The sequence below is a fragment of the Capsicum annuum genome, chromosome 1 (genome assembly GCF_002878395.1).
Source record: "Capsicum annuum cultivar UCD-10X-F1 chromosome 1, UCD10Xv1.1, whole genome shotgun sequence".
NCBI classification, from domain to species: Eukaryota; Viridiplantae; Streptophyta; class Magnoliopsida; order Solanales; family Solanaceae; genus Capsicum; species Capsicum annuum.
This window is the reverse complement of record NC_061111.1, coordinates 158135747-158156276: the sequence shown is the minus strand read 5'-3', so window position 1 is coordinate 158156276 and position 20530 is coordinate 158135747. Positions and strand designations below refer to the sequence as shown.

General features: G+C 30.8%; 1 protein-coding gene across 1 annotated transcript; it reads left to right on the top strand.

Annotated features, from left to right (window-relative positions):
• Positions 1 to 13985: 13985 nt before the first annotated feature.
• Positions 13986 to 14309, top strand: LOC124898304. The gene has a single exon (XM_047412043.1). It carries the CDS (start codon positions 13986 to 13988, stop codon positions 14307 to 14309), a length of 324 nt encoding a protein of 107 aa, XP_047267999.1.
• Positions 14310 to 20530: the final 6221 nt, after the last annotated feature.

Below are 20530 nucleotides of genomic sequence, written 5' to 3'. Positions count from 1 at the left end.
CATATGAGAAACTGGATCCAGGATCCAAAAAAGCATACACATCAAACTAAAATATATGAAGCATACCAGTAACAACATTGAGAGAGTCCTCCTGTTCTTGGCAAAAAGGTAAAGCATAGAATCTATTCTAGCGCCACCCGCCAGCATTTCTAGAAGAGGTGCCCTGAGCTGGGGCTGGGCGAGTCACTGGAACTGGAGCACTAACAGTCTGAGTCTGGGTCTGAGGACGATAGTCACGACGCCTTTGTCCATCTTGTGGACAATCTCTAACTCTGTAACCCATGTCACCATATCGGAAATAACCCCTCTTCTCACCCCAACACTCACCCAAATGAGCCCTATCACACTTAGGACACAGGGGACGATTTGGCTTACTGCCAGCACTGTACTGGGACTTGGATACATATGACCTACTACCTTGCTCCTGCCTACCTCTAGACATGGGAGCACTAGCAGATGATGGTGCTGGTATAGACGAACGATCCTGATACTGAGGGCAACTCCCTCCCTGCGATCTAGTCTGACCCTGTCCGTGCTGCTCAGACCTAGCTCTCTTATTCCCTCCTATACTATCTCTCTCCTTAATCTTGTCTGCCTCAATCTATTGGAAATGAGTCATCAGCCTAGAAAGATTCATCTCACTATTCAGCATAGAAGACCTATACTCCTTAACCACATAACTGGACACTCCAGCCACAAACTTACTCATACTTGCCCGATTATTAGCCACTAAGTCAGGAGCATACTTGGCCAACTGATTGAACTTTAGACAGTACTCCCTAACAGTCATAAAGCCCTGTCACAGGTTTATAAACTCTTCCACCTTCACCTCTCTCATCTCCAAAAGGAAAAACTTATCCAGGAATGCATCTTGAAACTCTTGCTAAGTTGTAGGGACAGCTCCCTCACCTCTACCTTTCCTCCAAGCAACAACCCAGTCATAAGCAAGGTCTTTCAACCTATACGCAGCCAACTCCATACTATGTTTCTTAGATACATGCATCACCTAAGTAATCTTCCGCACCTCCTCTAAAAACAATCGTGGATCCTCATCAGACTTGGACCCATAGAATTCCGGCGGATTCATCCGCATGAAGTCACGTATCTTGGCAGCAGCTGAATCACCTCCTTGCTGCTGTGGAGCCGGGGATAGGTTGGCCTGAATATTTGCAGTAACAACTTGGTCCGGCACTTGAAAGGCTTCTCGAAATTTAGCATGAGATATCTTTTCATTCAATGGGTCAGCGGGTTCAGGTTGCTGACCATCATTATTTCTTCTCGCTCAACGTGGAGGCATATTTCTGAAAGAGAAGAGCACGAATCAATAGCAGAGAGAGACACTTCAAGCACGATAGACTTCTGAAAGAAAAAATCACATTTTTTCCTAAAACGTCTTATAGCCTCTTGCTCATAGATATGGCGCGCTACACATCGATGATCAAGAATCTACTTAACGCGGCTTGTCAGACTCCCTAGGACACCTTAAAACCTTAGGCTCTGATACCAAGTTTGTAACGCCCTGGAAAATAGGTCCCGAAGAGTCACACGGTGCTTGAGGCTACGAGTAGCCCCAAGCTAACCCTTTAAGCCATTTTTATTCAGTTCAACACAAATTAATGGTGTTTCTATAAATAACTCTCAAATATAAACAGAGTAATCATCATCCAAGAATAAAAGAATTTTAGAAAAGATAACAAAATACGACCTATTAGTCAACTCCCAACATCTATACTAGTCTGACAAGCCTCTAAGAAAATCAATAAAACCAGTGAGCCATTAACACATGCCCCAACTGACTCATACTCAGTTATCAAATGTAAATAATTCATTAAAACCAACATCAGACATCACGTCCACGGAACATGAGGACTCACCACAACAGAGAATGTAGAATAGCGTACTCGAAGAATCACTTTTGAACCTGGAACTGAGCACCTGAATCCATATTCTAAGAAAATGCAGTGGGTCAATACCATGGAAAGGAACCGAGTATATGGGGGTGTATGCGGTTGTATAAACATCATCATCATAAATATTTATAAGAAATATACAGGATGTATGAAAGACTCACATAGCCCGAAAAAAATCATCATAATCATGAGAGGATGAAATAAGTACAATAACACATGTGAGTCATCATATAATTTGTCAATCACTTTCAGTTCATCAAGAATATCAATTCTCATAATGTAAATATCATTTAAATCTTTCAAAAGAATAACTTTCACAATTCCACTTTCAAATCACTTCACCATTCACCATAGACACAAGGAAATACACACATACTGGGAGATCCTATAACCGACATAAACCATGTGAGCTACATGGAGTCCAACGTTGGGGAGAGCCATCCTATCCTTGCCATCAGAGTAGGACTATTAATATCAAATCCATACAAACTAGTAATCACTATATAAATCAGCCTCAGGCTCACTCCTACGGGAGCACGTAGTTCTAGGGAAGTAAGGTCGCTTTATACCACCTACTCGGTGCTAAAGATTTCTCCCGGACTTAGCTCAAATCATTTCAAAGACAATCCATAACAAAATAATTTCAGTAATATATAAATATACATCGGGAGCCATCATGCTTCCCATCTATCAAAATCAACCACGTTGTGGATTTCTTTCACACTCTAGTTCAAAACAACTCAATTAAGACCAAAAGGTCAAATCATTCAAAATATTTCAAATATTCAACATCAACGTGCTTATAACACACACTTTCTCAAATAACACAATTTCCAATGGGGATTCATGACCCAAATATCAAAATCATGATAAATATTGTTCAAGATTCATGTTTTATATCTCCACACATGTAAATTAATCTTTCAAAATCATAAACATCAAGATTTCATAATAATCATCATAAGATATGGGTTCATGCTTCAAATTCGTAAAAATCAAATAAAAATATGCCTTTGTAAAGAAAATTACTTTTGGGCACAAGAACTCAAGAGAGTTCTTGTTGAAAAACCCCGCATACCTTGAATGATGAACTTTAGATTGATACTCATTTTTGAGATGTAAATCATGCCTTTGAATAATAGTTCTTGGAGTTCTTGAACTAGGAACTTGAAATCTTGAATAAATTTGCAGAATTAATGGTGAACTCTAGAGGTTCTTGAAGTCGGATGTAGGAGCTTAGGGTTTTATTTTTGAGGGAATTTGATGAAATATAACATATAATGCTTCTAATAGGCTTTAATATAGGGTTTGGACGGATTTTGGGTGAGTGGGAATGACCAAAACGCCCCTAAAAATTAAATAATTCTCGAATCTATCCTTTGGTGGACTATTTTGATAGTCTGAAGTAGATCAACCATAACATTTTACTCTGATATCCAAATTGGATGAAACCAATTTCATTAGAAAGAGGGCTCTCATATCTTTCTGTTGATATATAGTATCTCACCTAGATCATTGTGTACGAGGAGTTATGATTGTTTGAAGTTGACCCAAAAATTTACTTTTGATAGCCTGCAGTAGATCGACCATAACTTTTTGCTCCATAGACAAATTGGATGAAACCAATTTTATTGGAAAGAGGACTCCCAGAGCTTTCCGTTGATATATAGTAGATTATCCAAATTATTATGTACAAGGAGTTATGATCATTTAAAGTTGGAGAAAAAATATGTCAGGCCTCAGTACTTTTTCCTGCACGATTTACTGTTTACTACTATTCATAGTTCAATCGGAATGTTCATAACTCGTCGCTCGGGTGTCCGTTTTGGATGATCCACATATCGTTGGAAAGTTTATTCGATACTCTACGCAATGGTGGGTCATAATCTAAGACATTCCTTGCGAAAAATTTATAATTTATTCTAGAAGATAGAACCCAACACGTTTACGCACAAAATTTCAACGAAAAATTTTCCGGCGTATTACACAAAATCACCATACAAAACATCACTTTGGACTGTCATAGCTATCGTCTCTAGCATTTCACCCTCCTTCCAATACCATACATATCGATTATTCTTCTCGATCCATTCAGCATGACAATCCACCCCTATTGTTATTGATCCCTCCATTAGTGGTACCTAAATAAAGACATTTGTTGAAAAAATTTAATAATGATAGCATAATAAATTAATAGTGATTTTATAGTATCGTAACATGAACCCCAGTAGATGAGTAATATGTTATAACAGGTGAATAATATGTTGCAACAAGTGAATTATTTGTTGCAACAGATGACTCACCTGTTGTAATTCATGTTATAGTACTATAGAACCTGAAGTTGATTCCAACAGATGAGTCATCTGTTGGAACAGGTGACTTATGTATTATAACTGTATACATATATTATAACAGATGAAGCACCTATTGGGATAGATGTTATAGTACTAAAGAATCTTTAAAGTTGATTCCTACAGATGAGTGACATGTTGCAATAGATAACTAACCTATTGAAATAGATCTGTTACAACAAATAACTAATCTGTTACAATCAAGTACAGGTTCTGTTGAAATAGGTGACTAATCTAGCTCAATAGATGACTCCTCTGTTGCAACAGATAATTAGTATGTTTCAACAGATGACCAATTTGTTTGATTCATGTTATAACACTATAAAACCATAAACATGAATCCAACTTATGAGTTCCATTGCAACAGATGACTCATCTGCCGCGATGAGTGATCTATTGAAACAGATGGCTCTTATGTTGAATTCATGTTCGGGTTCTATCCATTGTTGAAAAAATAGCACAGTAGCAGTGTACTCTGATGACAAATTCAACTAAAAATCATAATTTTACTTACTAAAGTCACCTATGAAGTAATGTCAAAGTGATGTACCAAACGAAATTTGACCTAAAAAATTAGTCAAGTAGCAGCAGTAGCGGTAACAACAACAATAATGGTCAGCAGTTGGAAGATGATGATAATAATGAAGAAGAATATGATGATAATGAAGCAGAAGATGATGATAATAAACCAGAACGTGATAAATAAAGCAGTAACAACAATGAATAATAAAAATTGCGAAGAGAGAAAAAACAACAATGAATGAGAAAAGAGAAAAATGTGTATTTTTTTCCTCTGTTTCCTATTATATTAGGTCAGCATTTGGATCAAAGTGTAAATTAAAAACTTATGGGCTATTCTCAAATATTTCCAAATTTTTTAATCACTAATAAAGTAATTATCACCTACACTCAACTATTAAAACTTGAGTCACTTACACCACATTTTAAAACTCTTTTGTCACTTTTAACAAAATTTCCCGATTAAATGCTAACTCTATATCAAACCTCTCAGTTGATTTGTTAAAAAAAAAGTAGTAATAACTTTCTAATATTTGGATATAGTTTAATATTTTCGTTACAAGTATTACTAATATATAGAAGTGGTGAAGTGGTGTAAAAGCAGGCAGGTGGAAGCTGACAGGTGGAGGTTGTCCTGCCAGCTTCCTAAGGGCTATTTCCATCATTTCAACAAGGGCAAATTGGTTATTATAAATTTTAGCTATTGCACGGGTAAGTCTACAAAGACAACAGGTGTCCTATCCACTCTTCCTTATCGACGAAATCTTGTTCCCACCCATTGAAGAATTCTCACAATCTTTTTGCTCCTCGGATCTTTAATTCAAATACTGTACATTTTCTTAATTCTTGATTTTCTTTCTTCAAATTTCAATTTCTTTTTCAAATTTCCAAAAGATTCAATTTTTGATTGTTGATATTTTATTTGACCATACTGAACCATTAGTGAAATTACAAAAATATCAAATTTTCTTGATAATTTTGGTTTGAAATGTTGATTTTCCTGATTGTTCACTTCTTTTTTCCTTTTCTTCTTGAATTTTTCTTTTACTTTTCGAGCTTCATTGAATGGGTTTGAAAGATTTTAATTTTATCAAGAATAAAAATAAACATAGCCGAGGAATTGCAGAAATTTCAATTGATTATTTATTTATTGGATAAAAAAGGCTATGTTTGACAAACCAAAAACTTGTGGAATTTGATTCGACTCATCTCTCGATTGACAATACTGCAGGGTAATTTTTTTTTCTTTAAATACCTTTAGTTTGAATTAGGGCTATTTTGTTAATCAATTTGCGTTTTGTGGGTTTTGCAGTTAGTTGGGGATGAGGATGAAGAGGAAAATACCACATGTTTTTGCTACCAAAGAAAAGGAATACTACTTTGAAAGCAAACTATAGGTAAATTCTTGCATAGTTAGATATGTGAAAGAGAGCAAGTAATTTGGAAAAAGATGATCATTTGTCTCCTCTGGTGTATAGGGCCTTCTTAAACTCTACCCTCTCCAAACGCCAATTATGGCATATCACTTAGTATGTTGTCATTGATGTTGATGAGGATAAAATACTGATACCCCACTACGATAATACTACTTGTTTATTAATGTTCTTGGCTTCAATTAGAATTGCTCCCTAGTCCTTCTTTGGAAATTCTGAAGAATTATGTATTTTTAAATTTTTCTAGCATAGTTTAATATGGGAATGGAGATGCGTGAAATAAATCACCAAATACATGAATTTACTAAGTCACAAATTCTACCAAGAATCTTACTTCAGTCTATTATGTATTCTAACATCAATATTGTAAGTCAGTGTGTATGGGATTCTGCTGCACTTACTACTTATTTGTGACATTGGATGCAACGTTAGTATAAAATATGTTCAATTACGATCTTTCGATTTTGATAGAATTGAAACAATAAGATCATACTACGCCTTCTTCATGTTCATAAAGTTCTTTGGTGCATCTTAGAATTCAGAACAACTAATTTCAATTCTAAACATCAATATAGATCTGGTTATATAGCTTAACTACTCTATCTACTGGTAATTTGTGACGAATAACAAGGAGTGTAGAGTTGGTTTATACATGATATATTTTCAAAAGTAATTTCAATATGCATATACATTTCAAGTCAAAGGCAATTGATGTGCTCCCACATGTTGCTAAAGGCTATAGCTACCACCCTATAAATGACATAGGAGAGTAATTTTGTTGTTGGACCCTCTTCTCGCAGTTTTCAAAGTAGTTCTTCGTCCTATATGTCAGAAAAAAAATCTCAACACTTGATGGATATTGCACCTATTAAAGCAAATAACTACCAATTTAAACCCCAAAAAAATGATAAAATCGTAACTAAAATCTTTCTATTTGTTTAGTATTCATAGAAGTACAATAGAGTCTTAGTTGATCTGGTGTAAATTTTTTGAATAAGAAGTTGGTAATTTTTCTCATATCAGACTTCTGGACTCAAACAACAATTAGTTGTCCAAGTTTTCTGTCTCGAACTCCCTCTTTCTCGCTTACTAAAATTGGTAGAATAATTTTTGTATTTTAGAAAATGACAGACTACTTTTTAAAAGACAATTTATTTTCATATGACTTCTTATGTGATTTCTTGTATGAAGTTCATATGTTGTAGTGTAGAGTTTTATTTCTGTGCATAGACATTTTCACACAATTATATTACTTATTACGTTAATTGAATTTAAATTTCTATTATAATCATTAATTAGTTACTTGATAAAAATGGCAACTAACCTGTTGTCACATGTTAAATTAGACTACTGATAGTGTTATCATCCTTCAATAATATCAGCGTTTACAACTTGAATTCTTACAGAAATGAATTATTTGAAGTTTATCATCTTGTTTAGTTTCTAACTCTTAACTGTTGATACTTCTTTTAGTTTTCCCTTGTAACTTTCACGGGTAGGATTGGATTCTATTTATTTTGCACGCATTGATTATTAAGACCGAGAAAAACACAAGAAGGATAAAACTCTTGAGGTTATATGGAGTGGTTCAAGAATATTTGGTTCTTCCTCCCAGGTAAATGAAACATTCTTAAGCTTTGTTAATTTATTTTATATCATTGCTCACTTGAGATTAACACTGTTTGTAGGTTCTTTACAGATACTTACCTATGATGTCGTTCCAGTCCAAGTTCGGTCATAAAGCAAAAGTAAGTTTCTATATGATTATTTTTCAAAGAGAATGATGATTTCGTTTCAATCCAGATTCTGTCAGAGAGAAAAAATAATTTTATAAAGGGAGTTTATTTCTTACAATTTAGCATATAACTACAAAATGATCCTATTATCTTTGACATCAATGTTGACAAACAGGTTAACGACTTCATCAAAGCTACAATCACCCAAGTATGCACCCTAATTACAGTTCTTTTCAGTTATTCATAACCATTATTATTCATAGAACTATAATCAGTGTCAAGGATATAGATCTACATGTACATGCAATCATTAAAAAGTTAAATGTTATAATGTGCAGAAAAATGTGACACATACAATTTACCCCATGGGAGCCAAATTTTAATACCAATGTGCTGAATCTTGGCTTAAGAAAATGCATAAATTAATTCACTATGTCGACAAGGTAAATACTTCGTAGAAAATTCAGATTTTCTTTTTAATGTTGCGACCATATAAAAACATAAACTTTGTGAATGGTTGCTTCAATATGTCTTTTCCTACATTATATTTCAAAAGGATCTGACCGTTTAGTCAAAAGAGAAATCGTAATCAAAACAAGATTCTTAGCATGTTTCAATATTGTCTAGTATATTTATTAGCTAACTCAAACACTTGATGAGAAAATCTTTGTGTAGAATCTAAATAGCTCTAAATGGATCAATTAGCTTCACTGCAGTTGCAGTGAGTTTATGCATCTTTCCTATGAAGCCTATTTTTTGGTCTCTCTCCGTATCTCTCCTATAAACGCAATAGTGGACTCTCTATTTCTTTTCAAGAAACTTTGTCGTTCATAGGTATATATGGGTTTCACAACTTCCCTCTTAGAATATTATATAAATATAAATGCCAATATACTTATTTAAGTCATATTTTATTTGTGATGTTTATATTACGACATATTAATAATGTTGAACACAGTTTAGATTTTTGGTGTTTTGTAAGCCTTACATCCAGAGAAATATTCAACTCTTTTATTGAACAAAAGACATCTCGGTACAGTAAAGCTCCCACTATGAGCGGTCCAAAATACATATGTCGTTATGCTTGACATTGTACTTATCAAGCAAATTAAAGAGATTACAATATTTTCTTAGCAATATCAAGAGACAAGTATATGAGATTTCTGCTTTACCAGATAAAAGTAAAGCATCACAAAAGATAATCTATCTAATCTTATGCATTTTCCTGGTTCTAACTTATGTATGAACTACTTCCACAAAAAATGATAGTGATTGAATGCTACAGAGACTCTTCTGTTGGTGTCTCGGTAATTTCTACCCCTCAAGACTTCTTTGGATTTGTGACCATCTTTTGTTTGTTTAGAATAGGGGAAGCATCAAATAGAATAGTAGTGTCCATCTGTAGATATAACTGTGAAAAGATATATTCCATTTTAATTGGTTGTAACCTAACAGTGAATTCTGTTTCAATACTATTTTATTGTTATCACAATATTCTATTAGAAGTGTGAGAACCATAGTAACTTTGCAACTCTAATTGTAGTTTACAGTTGATCTTTACTATAACTCTTAATTCTCTGATGAAGCTATAGTAATGCCTAAAACGCATAATGATGGTGTTGAGTATCAATATGACAAACATAGTTAACATGTCATGCTCTCTTTCTGCTTTATTATTTATCCCGTATAAAAATATGGAAAGTAATTTTTCTCTCACTGTGCAAATGGGAAAAGGAGATGTGTCATTCTTGGATGGACTATTGAACCAAAATTGAAAATTGATATTAGATCCTTACTGACAGCTGAAAATGCCATAAAATTATTTTTTTGACTTATTGGGCATTGTAATTTCCTACAGATGGGTTTGAAATGGATATTTGCCTTAGTCACTTACACATCTCCAAGCAGCTTACTACCATCTCTGTCCTAAAATCTCACAAATTGACCATCAATATTGTGATTGATTTCGTTCAAATCATAATGTAAACTAATTGTGATCTGCAATTGTTATGTTTTTTTGTATGCAATTCGTGTATAAAATTGCAGATTTGAATTGAATTTATGGCAAGTTTTAGAAGAAAACATTAGTTTGGTTGCGTCTTGTATTTCTTAATATATTAGCTTGGTTGCGTCATGCATTTATTGATGTATCCCAAAACTTCATCAGATGTTTTCTACCTTTCAATCCATACATGCTTTTTCTTTTTTCCTTTTTCCTGCTTTAGTTACAAAGTTGGCACCAGTGGAAAGGAAAATAGTAAGAAAACAAGTGTTGGTTAATATGTGAACTTATTTATTGTACTCGGCTAAATTGCAGCACTGGGAAAGAGACTGAAATAACATCAAGAAGAGCAACCTTTTACTCAGCAAGTTCCATGATGGCATTAGTATCAATTATTTTCAAGAACCACAGATAATCTAGGGAATATCTTATGCTAATTTAGATTAGAAACAATGTCTTCTGATGACGAGCCACTAACATCTAGTTATATCTTATAAGAGGGAATACAAGGAGAAGCAGGCAGGTCTCCGTCAATATGCCTGCTTCTCCTGCCTGCTTCATAAGTTACTTCCTCCGTAATTTTATTATGTCATCTCTAATTAATTATTATAAGTTATTTATGTATTTAAAAATTAATAATATTTAATAAAAAAGTAAAACAAATATTTATGACATGTCTATTTCAGCTGTTTCACCTATAATTTGACTGTATCACCCATAGTTAATTATTATAAGTCATCTAAATATTAAAAAATTATTATAAAATCATCTAAGTATTAAAAAATTAATAATATTTAATGCTAAATTCACTTGACGTTTTATATGAGACCCATTTAATTTTTTTCCTCAAGTATTTTTGTATAGTAATTTTGTTGTATCACTTTTAATTAGACATGTCTGTTTCGTTGTTTCAATCGTGATTTTACGATGTCACTCCTAATTAATTATTATGACTATTTAAGCATTGTATCAACTAATAATATTTGATAAAAAGGGTAAAATAGATACAAAATGATAAGTTAATCAAAAAAATTCACAAGTATTTTTTATAGTAATTTTGCTATATCACTTCTAGTTAGTTGTTGTGAGTCATTAAGACATGTCTGCTTCATTGCTTCAATTTTAACTTTACCATATCACCCATAATTAATTATTATGTTCACCTAAAACATTATGATACTTAAATTGGAATAGAAGAAAAAATATTATACATCACAATAATTTAAAATTTAAATTATTTAAAAAATATAATTGACTATCAATGCCACAAAAGTTTGGACAACGAGAGCAATATATATTATTTGAAAATCATATAAAAAGTATTATAAATTACAATAATTAATAGCTTAAAATATATATAAAAAAATTATTCTTTATTTTTAAAAAATATTATAAATCACAATAATTAAAACAAATTTTTTAAAAAATATTTATTGGGTCCCTTCCTTGCACAGGTTATTGAAAATTTTCAGAAATAGCAACTATAAAGCCCTAATTATAACTTTTCTAGCAACAGTTTCAAAATTACAAAAAATAGCAATATGTATTATATATTTGAGTAAACTGTTGGTAGTTAAATACATATACAACTGAATATTGTGTTCCTAATTTAACATAAATCTGTTTGAGTTTAAATAGGGAAAAAACAGTTCCCTAATTTATGGTAAAATTAATTAACAGATACCCTTACCTTTTAAAACTCTTTTTTTTACCTCAACCGTTAAATTACAGCAACTAATGCAAATTCAAAAAACATTTTCTATAATCAGAAACTCAAATCAAATCCAAAATACAGATTCAAATTCAAAAATATTTTCTTTCAAGTTATTTTTTTCTGATCGACTAACATTGTGAAGCAAATTTAAAAATGCAACGGTGCAATTACAGGTATTGATCAACAAACTTTATACTATTTGTGGTTTCAGTATAATTATAGTGAGAAAATTGCTGAAGAACTTGTAACAAATATGTGTAATTGTCGCGGGATTCAAAATTTGATATTGTATATCAATTTTATCATTTTTCGGAAGAAATGGTTTAAGATCTTTTTTTCAATTTCAAATTTTTCCTTGTTGTTCTGAAATTTAAAAGTTGAGATGCAATTTTTAAACGTTAATCTGAATTTTATTTTAGGATAACCAGTGTTTGATTAAATTTTTATTTGCTTGAATTCACTTTGGAGTTTTTATTAACGAATTTGTTGTTGTATATACTACGTATTTGATATTTAAATTAATTTTTACTATTTTGTAGTTTTCTAGAGTTTGAAAATGGAAAGCATTGTTGTTCTTGTTAAACACTCAGGTAGAAGGACTTATGAACAACAATATGAAGATTACATCAGAGATGCGATATTGTTGAGCATAAACGCTACGTATGACCAACTGTACACGCTACTTGCTTCTCACATTGATGTTGATTTGACGTGCAAATGCATTCAAATCGAATATCAATTAACAGATAGTGCAGAAAAAATACGTATACATAATAACATGGGTTTGAAGGTCTATATTATGCAGAAAAAGGAGTTGAAGGATATGAGTATTTTGCCTTTGTATGTAAGTGTTTCTGACAAGGATACTTTAAGCATATTAGTAAGTTCATCATTGTATAATGCAGAAAGTCTAAAGATGTCTGTCACTGCGAGTAACGTGTTAAATACAAGTACTCAAAAAGCATTAATTGTTACTCCTTCAGAAGAATGTTTGGATGTATTTGAAATGGATACAACTAGAGTTATTATCTCCGATCCACATCATAAACATATTGAGGTTGAATAAGTTTATGTCTCAAAAAGTATATTAAAATTGGTGATGAAAGACTATACGATTCGGGAGAAGTTCCAATCACTACCTGTAAGATCTAGTAAAACCTGATAAGTGTATTATGCATTTAATTTTTTAATTTTTTTTAAGTTGGTTAAATGTATTTAAGCATATATATGTATTTTTGTTTGCAGTTATACATTGTTGTGCAGATTCAGTAATTGTGCTTTTTTATTTCGTGCATCTGCTATCGGAGAATCTGGAATGTTTAATGTGAGAGAATTTTTATCAGAACATACCTGTCCGATCAAAGATAATATTTATCCTAAATTGCATGCTACTAGTAAGTTGATTGGTGATATAGTCAAACTAAAGCTTAAAAGCCACAAATGAAAATAGAGTCCATCTGATATCAAAAATGACATGAAGAAAGACATGAGTATGGATTTAACATATATTATGTGTTGCCGAACCAAGGAACAAGCACTTAAAGATTTAAGAGGGAAACCAGCAGCGTCATACGAAAAACTACCTGCATACATACATGTGTTGACCACTAGTTATCCCGATTCACATATAAGAATGAAAAAAAATGAAGACAATGAGTTTTTATATATATTTATAGCACTAAATGCCTTCATCCAAGGGTTCGATCATTGCAGACCTGTCATAGTTGTTGATGCAAGTCATCTAAGAGAACTGTATACTGAAACTTTCGTAGCTGCATGTACCATAGATGGAGCTGGTAAGATATTTAATTATAAATATATTTGACTTCAAATATGTTTTCAGTTGCATGTACTTGTAATATACATATATATATTGTTTATGTAATCAGAGTCCGTTATTAATGTTGCCAGTAAAATGTATTTAAAATATACATATGCAGTAGTTTTAGTTATCCACTGGAAGTTAAGTAGCTTTCCAGCTGTATGTATTAATAATATAAATGTGCATTATTTGATGTGTAAAAAATTATGTATACTTATATATATTTTTTGAACATACAGGACATATATTTTCTTTGGCCTATAGTGTACTTGATTCCGAAAATAATGCATCTTGGACTTGGTTCTTTGAGAATCTGAAGAAAGCATATGGTGAAAGAAAAAATATGTGTGTAGTTTCTGATCATAATGCAAGCATCATAAAAGCTATAAGTGAGGTCTACAATGATGTACCACATTATACATGTATGTGACATTGGGGAAATATGAAAAAAAAAACTTTAGAAAATCACATGATGCATTATCGGATGTCTTCTATACAATGGCAAAATTATATTCAAAGACTGAATTTCACAATTTAATGGAGAAAGTGGAGGCAGTTGATGTTAGAGTGAAGAATTACTTGAAATTGACGGGATACGATAAGTGGGCTAGGTCATATGCATCCGTTCATGGGGGATGGACTTTGACGTCAAACATTGCCGAGTCAATTAATGTTGCACTGGTATCGACTAGAGAACTACCAAAATATGATTTTATAGGAAAATTTAGATTGATGTTTGGTAGAAGGAACTATGAAAATAAACAGCAGGCGGTGTATACTTTTACGGATCTTATTGGTAAATTTCAAGAAATTCTAAAATAGAATGAAGCGGAGTGTAAAAGTATGAAGGTATGATGAAATTTATGTATTTATGTTATATATATATATTAGTTGTTTCTTTTGTGTTTTGAATTATATGTTCATATACACATAAGAAATTAAAGAAATAAAATTCTGTAATAAAAATACATATGCATGACAAAAAAATACATATGTTGAGATGGTAAAATACATTTGCAAAATTGTTCTGTTATAACTTTGTAAATAATTTTTATTTTACTAATGAATTTTGTTTTAATAATTTCAAGTTATACCTGCATCAGAGTATATATATACAGTTCACAACAAGGAGAAACATTTTATTGTTTGTCTTAAGAAAAAAAATAATTCTTGCAATGCATTTTAGTTGGATGAGATACCGTGTGTTTATGCTTGTGCGGTTCTTAATAGCAAGAATTTTAAGAAGGGACCATATTGCTCTGATCTATACAAGCCAAAAATAGTCTTGAGAACATATGATCTTCCAGTTTATGCTCTAACACACAAAAATGATTGGTTAATTCTAAAGAAAATTATGGATGAGGTAGTTCTGCCCCCAAAATACAAGCGACCCCCTGAAAGACCTTCAAAAAAGGATCGGGGAAAGTTTGAACAAGATATGTTTGAAAAGAAAAAGAAAAATTGTTGTAGTTCATGCGGATATAAAGGTCACAATAGGCGTTCATATAGAAAATACAACAAATAATAAGTTGGTTGATGTAGTTAGTTAATAAACAATTGCAGATTTTTTTCCTTGAGGAAATATATATGATTTTTAATTTTGAAAAATATATTTGATGTTATTGAAGTTGTTATGCTTAATATGTTGAAAAATTTCTGAACTTTTTTAACTGAATTCAATAAGAATATATTGTACAATTGTTACATATACAATCATTGATTTATACATATTTAAAGCTACACATACTAAAATTTTAATCTAAAAAATACATAAAAGAATCTTTTAAGTAGCCATGACCATCTAGAAAAACAAATATATACAAATATATTTTAAGGAACCATATAGAAGGATAAATACATGTGTTAGTAATATATACAAATATATTATGCATAAATACATATATACATTTTCATTAAGCATAAAATATATATGCGTTAATATGTATATACATATATATATTCATAAAATACATAAATTACATATTGCATTACGCATAAATGTAAATGTTGATCTTAAAAAAAACATGAAATATTCAAAATACTTGCGCATTCCTCAAAATACATATACATAAAACTGAAAATACAAATACGTATACAGAAAATACATATATTTTGTATTCATATCAACATATGCATAATAGTAACATAAACTAAATATTGTACTATAAACCTCAAAAAAACTAAATATCACATCAAATAAACATAAGATACATATACGTTAGTAATATATACAAATATATTATGCATAAATACATATATACACATGCATATCTGCTTAAATACATATATACATGTGTGAAGCATAAATACATATGCGTTAATAATATATATATATATATATATATATATATATATATGCATAAAATACATATACATAAATATATATACATATATATATGCATTATGCATAAATATATATATGCTGATCTTGAAAAAAAATAGAATACTCAAAAATACTTGCGTATTCCTCACAATACATATGTATAAAATTTAAAATGCAAATACATATACAAAAAATACATATATTTTGTATTCATATCAACATATGCATAATAGTAACATAAAGTAAATATTGTAATATAAACATCAAAAAACCTAAATATCACATCAAAAAACATAAGAAAAAATTGTCATTGAACATTAAAGTAACGTATGAAACCTAAAATATATTCAACAAAAAGTTAGTCCACACAAAGTTAATTGTTGTCAAATATATTCATGTCAAAATAAAAGTCAAACATCATGAACTTCAGTAACTTTTGTTATCTGAATTTACCTATGAGGCCTACTTGGTGCTTCATCATCGTTTTGTGCCTTCTGTTATTGTATTTTTTTACTATAATGCCACAATATTGAAGCGTATCTTGTGCGAAGAAGATCTAGATCAAAGTCAACTTTTGAAACTCTTCTATTAAAAGTAAGGCACTCAGCATATGTAATCATATATAAACCACAATCCCTGCATATAGGGGAATTAATAAGTATTTAGATAACATGAGAATATATATATATATATATATATATAAACAAGTAATATGTATATTCAAAACTTACAAGCTACCACTTGAATGTTGAGGCAAGTCTTCCACAATGTAAACATCAAATAGATCATTTTTATCATTTAATTTGTAATTTGGGTGATTGTAATTATCAATACCCTTCTTCTCATAGAATTTGCATGACAAAAGGCATAAAGATATAACCTCAGCTAACTTCTCAACTTCAACAAACACAGCAGCATCATGACCAGGAGATGATAGTGAGTCATATGCGTATATGCATCTATTATTAAAAGACAGAACAACCAAAATTAAATGATGTTTGCACTTTACGTTGATAAGAATGAATATGTGATCAACCATATGCCATGAAACAGTATCATGCATGAAAAATTCACTTATGTACTCATTCAAATGGTATTTCTTTCCACCAGCATTAAGCGTTAGATCATCAATTGAATACACAACTAACACAGTTCTTACAATGTTCATGAAGTTGCAGTCAACTGTGCTATACTTATATGAGTTATTGGGTTCATACTTGGATTTCTTTCTCAAGTAGTAAAGGCAAACAACAATTTGCTGCATCAAAAAAATAAGATTTGTAAAAGCAACTAACCAAAATTAAACTTTGAATCTTTAACACTATATATGTATGTACTCATATACATATGTATCTGAACATATGATATACTGCATATGTATATAAAAAGAAATATATTGTAGATAGATCGTTATAAGTAATTATAATATAAATATATAACTCACCTCATCTGACCATGACTATCCAGGAGTACCCATAATGTAGAATCAATTCTCGTCTTCAACTGATAAAATGCCAAAATTCATAACTGGTATCTTGGACTTATTTTTCTTATAATGTTCCTCTTTGTTGCTTTTGTTAATTGATTAAACATAATACTTAATAATAAACATAACATGTAAATGAATAATATAATGAAGTTATAAAATAAATACTTCTTCGCATGATATTTGAGAAGATTTACTGAAAGCTACGCCAAAAACTTATTGATGATCTTAATGTCTTCAATATCATAAATTGAATGAGATACAAATGGATGCTTCAGGTTGAATGTTTTTGTCTGCAATTCTGTGCTTCCTTTATAATTACAATGAAATGAAAAAAATAATATATAAAATAAATAAATTTGGTAAATACAACTAAAAAAAAGGTTAGAGTACAAACCTTCTGTTGAACCAAATTTCGCAGTGAATGGTGACTCCTTGAATTTAGATGCTCTCTTAATTCTTGAAATATTCACAGGAATTTTTTCTTCTTCATTTATAGATGGATGTACAATTTTGCTTCTTTCCAGATTCACATAGGCGTTAAGACTGGGTAGCAACTCATCAGAAATTGTTACTTGAGAATCACGTAAATCTGGTTCAGTCTTTCCTTCTTCCGAGACTGCTTCATGAGTGTGCACTTTTGAATTAGTTTGTTCATCCAATTTTGATTTCTCAACATCTGTCGTTGATGCATTTTCAATTATTTCTACAGTAGCTTCTGTGTTCTGTTTAAAGTATACAAAAATCTTGTAAAGTTGATACAATAACAAAGAAAGTAAACATAAATTATGCACGAATGAAGCATACCTTTGGATCATCTTGAACTCCCAAATTTTGTTGTATGAAATTAAGATTGATACTTCTAAGCACCTCATTTGAAAATGTGAATTATGAATTTGATAATTGTGCTTCACCAACACTTTCATCAACAAGTTTTTTATTCTGTTCAACATCTTGAAACATATTAAATAACATCAATATTTTTCAGGAATTAAAATACAATATAAATTTATTCATCATACCGGTGAATCACACACATCTCTTGCTTCATGCACAAAGGTATCATTTTTGTCCTTTCATAAAAGAAACAATAAAACATTGAAAATATTAATATTCAACTATATTAATATACATCATAAAAATAAAATTCAATAAATTATCAAAACAACATCATTATCCTCATTAAACAACTCTAAGAAACTGGAGCTTCATTTTTTTGTGATGTCTTCAGTAACTTGTTTCTAGACATAAACAATGATCACATGTATAATTCATATATGTAAATATAAATTTCAATAGTATTAAAAAATAATATGCATATGAATGAAAAATAATTTACTTAGCAATGTGCCTTCAGAATTCTTACCAAAATCAGAATGTAAACTTGGGGTGGCTTGATGGGGTGAAGTATCCTTATCAGCTTCATCCATTTGTGGCTTGACAAATTCAGCGTCTTTATCCTATTTATTCACGTTAAAAATTAAATACATATGAAGATCAATATTAAAATAACATTTGATTAGGTTGGTACTGCATATGTATATCTGAGTGCATATTAAAACAGTAAATATATTTGGTGCTGCATATGTATTTATTCAACTACATAATAAATATGTTTTATATTTATTTAACACAACAAATATATTTAACACAGCAAATGAACACAAATTTACGTACCAATATGTTTTTAGGACTCTTATAAAAATCAGTCACAATCGTTGGAGTTGATTGATGTGGTGATGTATTCTTATCACCTTCCAACATTTGAGCCTTGTCACAATCTTTTTCTTTTTCTTGTTTCTTCGCGTTGAAAAAATATAAATACATAACATTATAAATAGCAAACCAACAAGTAGGAAAAACTCTGCATATGTATATGTGATTATATAGATATACATCTGATAAATATATAAATCCATATATATTTATTTCAAACATAAATACATACTAAATATGTATTTATTCAAACATAAATACATATGTTGTATATGTATATAACATATCAAATGTATTTAAAAATTATTCTTTTTAAAATTGAATTTTTGATTCTTTATTCTCAATTATTACATTCATTATTTGATCACATCTTGTTGATACTAACTTTTGAATGTCTTTAAACTCTTGTCGAACCTGATTTCAAAGAATTACAATCAAATATGAAAAAAATATATACCAAAGTCATAAACACAAATTACCTTATCAAGAAAGTTTTCAAACACTTTCTTAGAAACAACAGTATCTTCGTCTTCACAATTGAAAAAAGACAGATCAGGCGACTGAACCGAAAGGTCTTTTCTATTTGAAGCTACTGTTTTTTTTTTATTGAATTGGCTTGAAAATTGATGTCTTCACAGAAGACATCTTCACAGCACGAACTGAAGGAATTTTTTTAGTGTATGCTGATTTACACCTTTTGATTATTTCTTCAACTTTTTCATGGTAGGTGAATTTTAAGAATCGCCTTGATATTTATTTTTTTGCGGATTGAATGCTTATGTTGAAGTGGAAGATCTTGAAAATCATCATCAGAATCAACAAAATCTTCTTTATGACTTCCACCTCTAGGTACAATCTTCTTAGGTATCAGAAAGGATGAAATCTCCTTTCGTATTGGCTCAATGTTCTTAAAAATAACCTACAACAGATATTATAGCCAGTTAACCTTTACAATAATACAAAAACAGTGATCAATTATATTTTGCAAATTAACATATATGAAAACAGTAAATGTATTTACAACATAATCAAACATTACAGAAAATAAAAGTTTTTCAGAAAACTAACCTTGTCATTTGCATCATTAAACAAACTTTCCATGAGTGATTTATATCGTGAGCGAATAGCATTTGTCTTGCAATTTAAAATATGTGAACTTTGAGAGTCCACCTTGAAAACAACAGTACGAGGGACATCAGAATAACACTCGTACAACCAAATCTGAATGGCAAGTGGCATTTCATGGAGCATTTAAAATTTTTTTGTGGGTTTCAACTTTTTATTCAAGCTTTTAGCTAATTTCTCATATGCAACCGATCCTCAAGGATAGTTCCTGTAATGACTACTCTCCACCAGATCAAAATGGAGGCGTAAAATAATGACAGTATCAACAGACGACAGTAAAAATGCATGAATAAAATACAAATTAGAAAACTTCAATGCATCTTCCTCATTCTTCTTTCCCCATATTTTACCAGTAACAGCGGCAAATAATTTCCTTTTCTAAATATATCTGGC

What these genes read in the sequence shown, in the direction of transcription:
- LOC124898304 (XM_047412043.1), top strand. Translation starts at nt 13,986, where the DNA reads ATGGCAAAATTATATTCAAAGACTGAATTTCACAATTTAATGGAGAAA.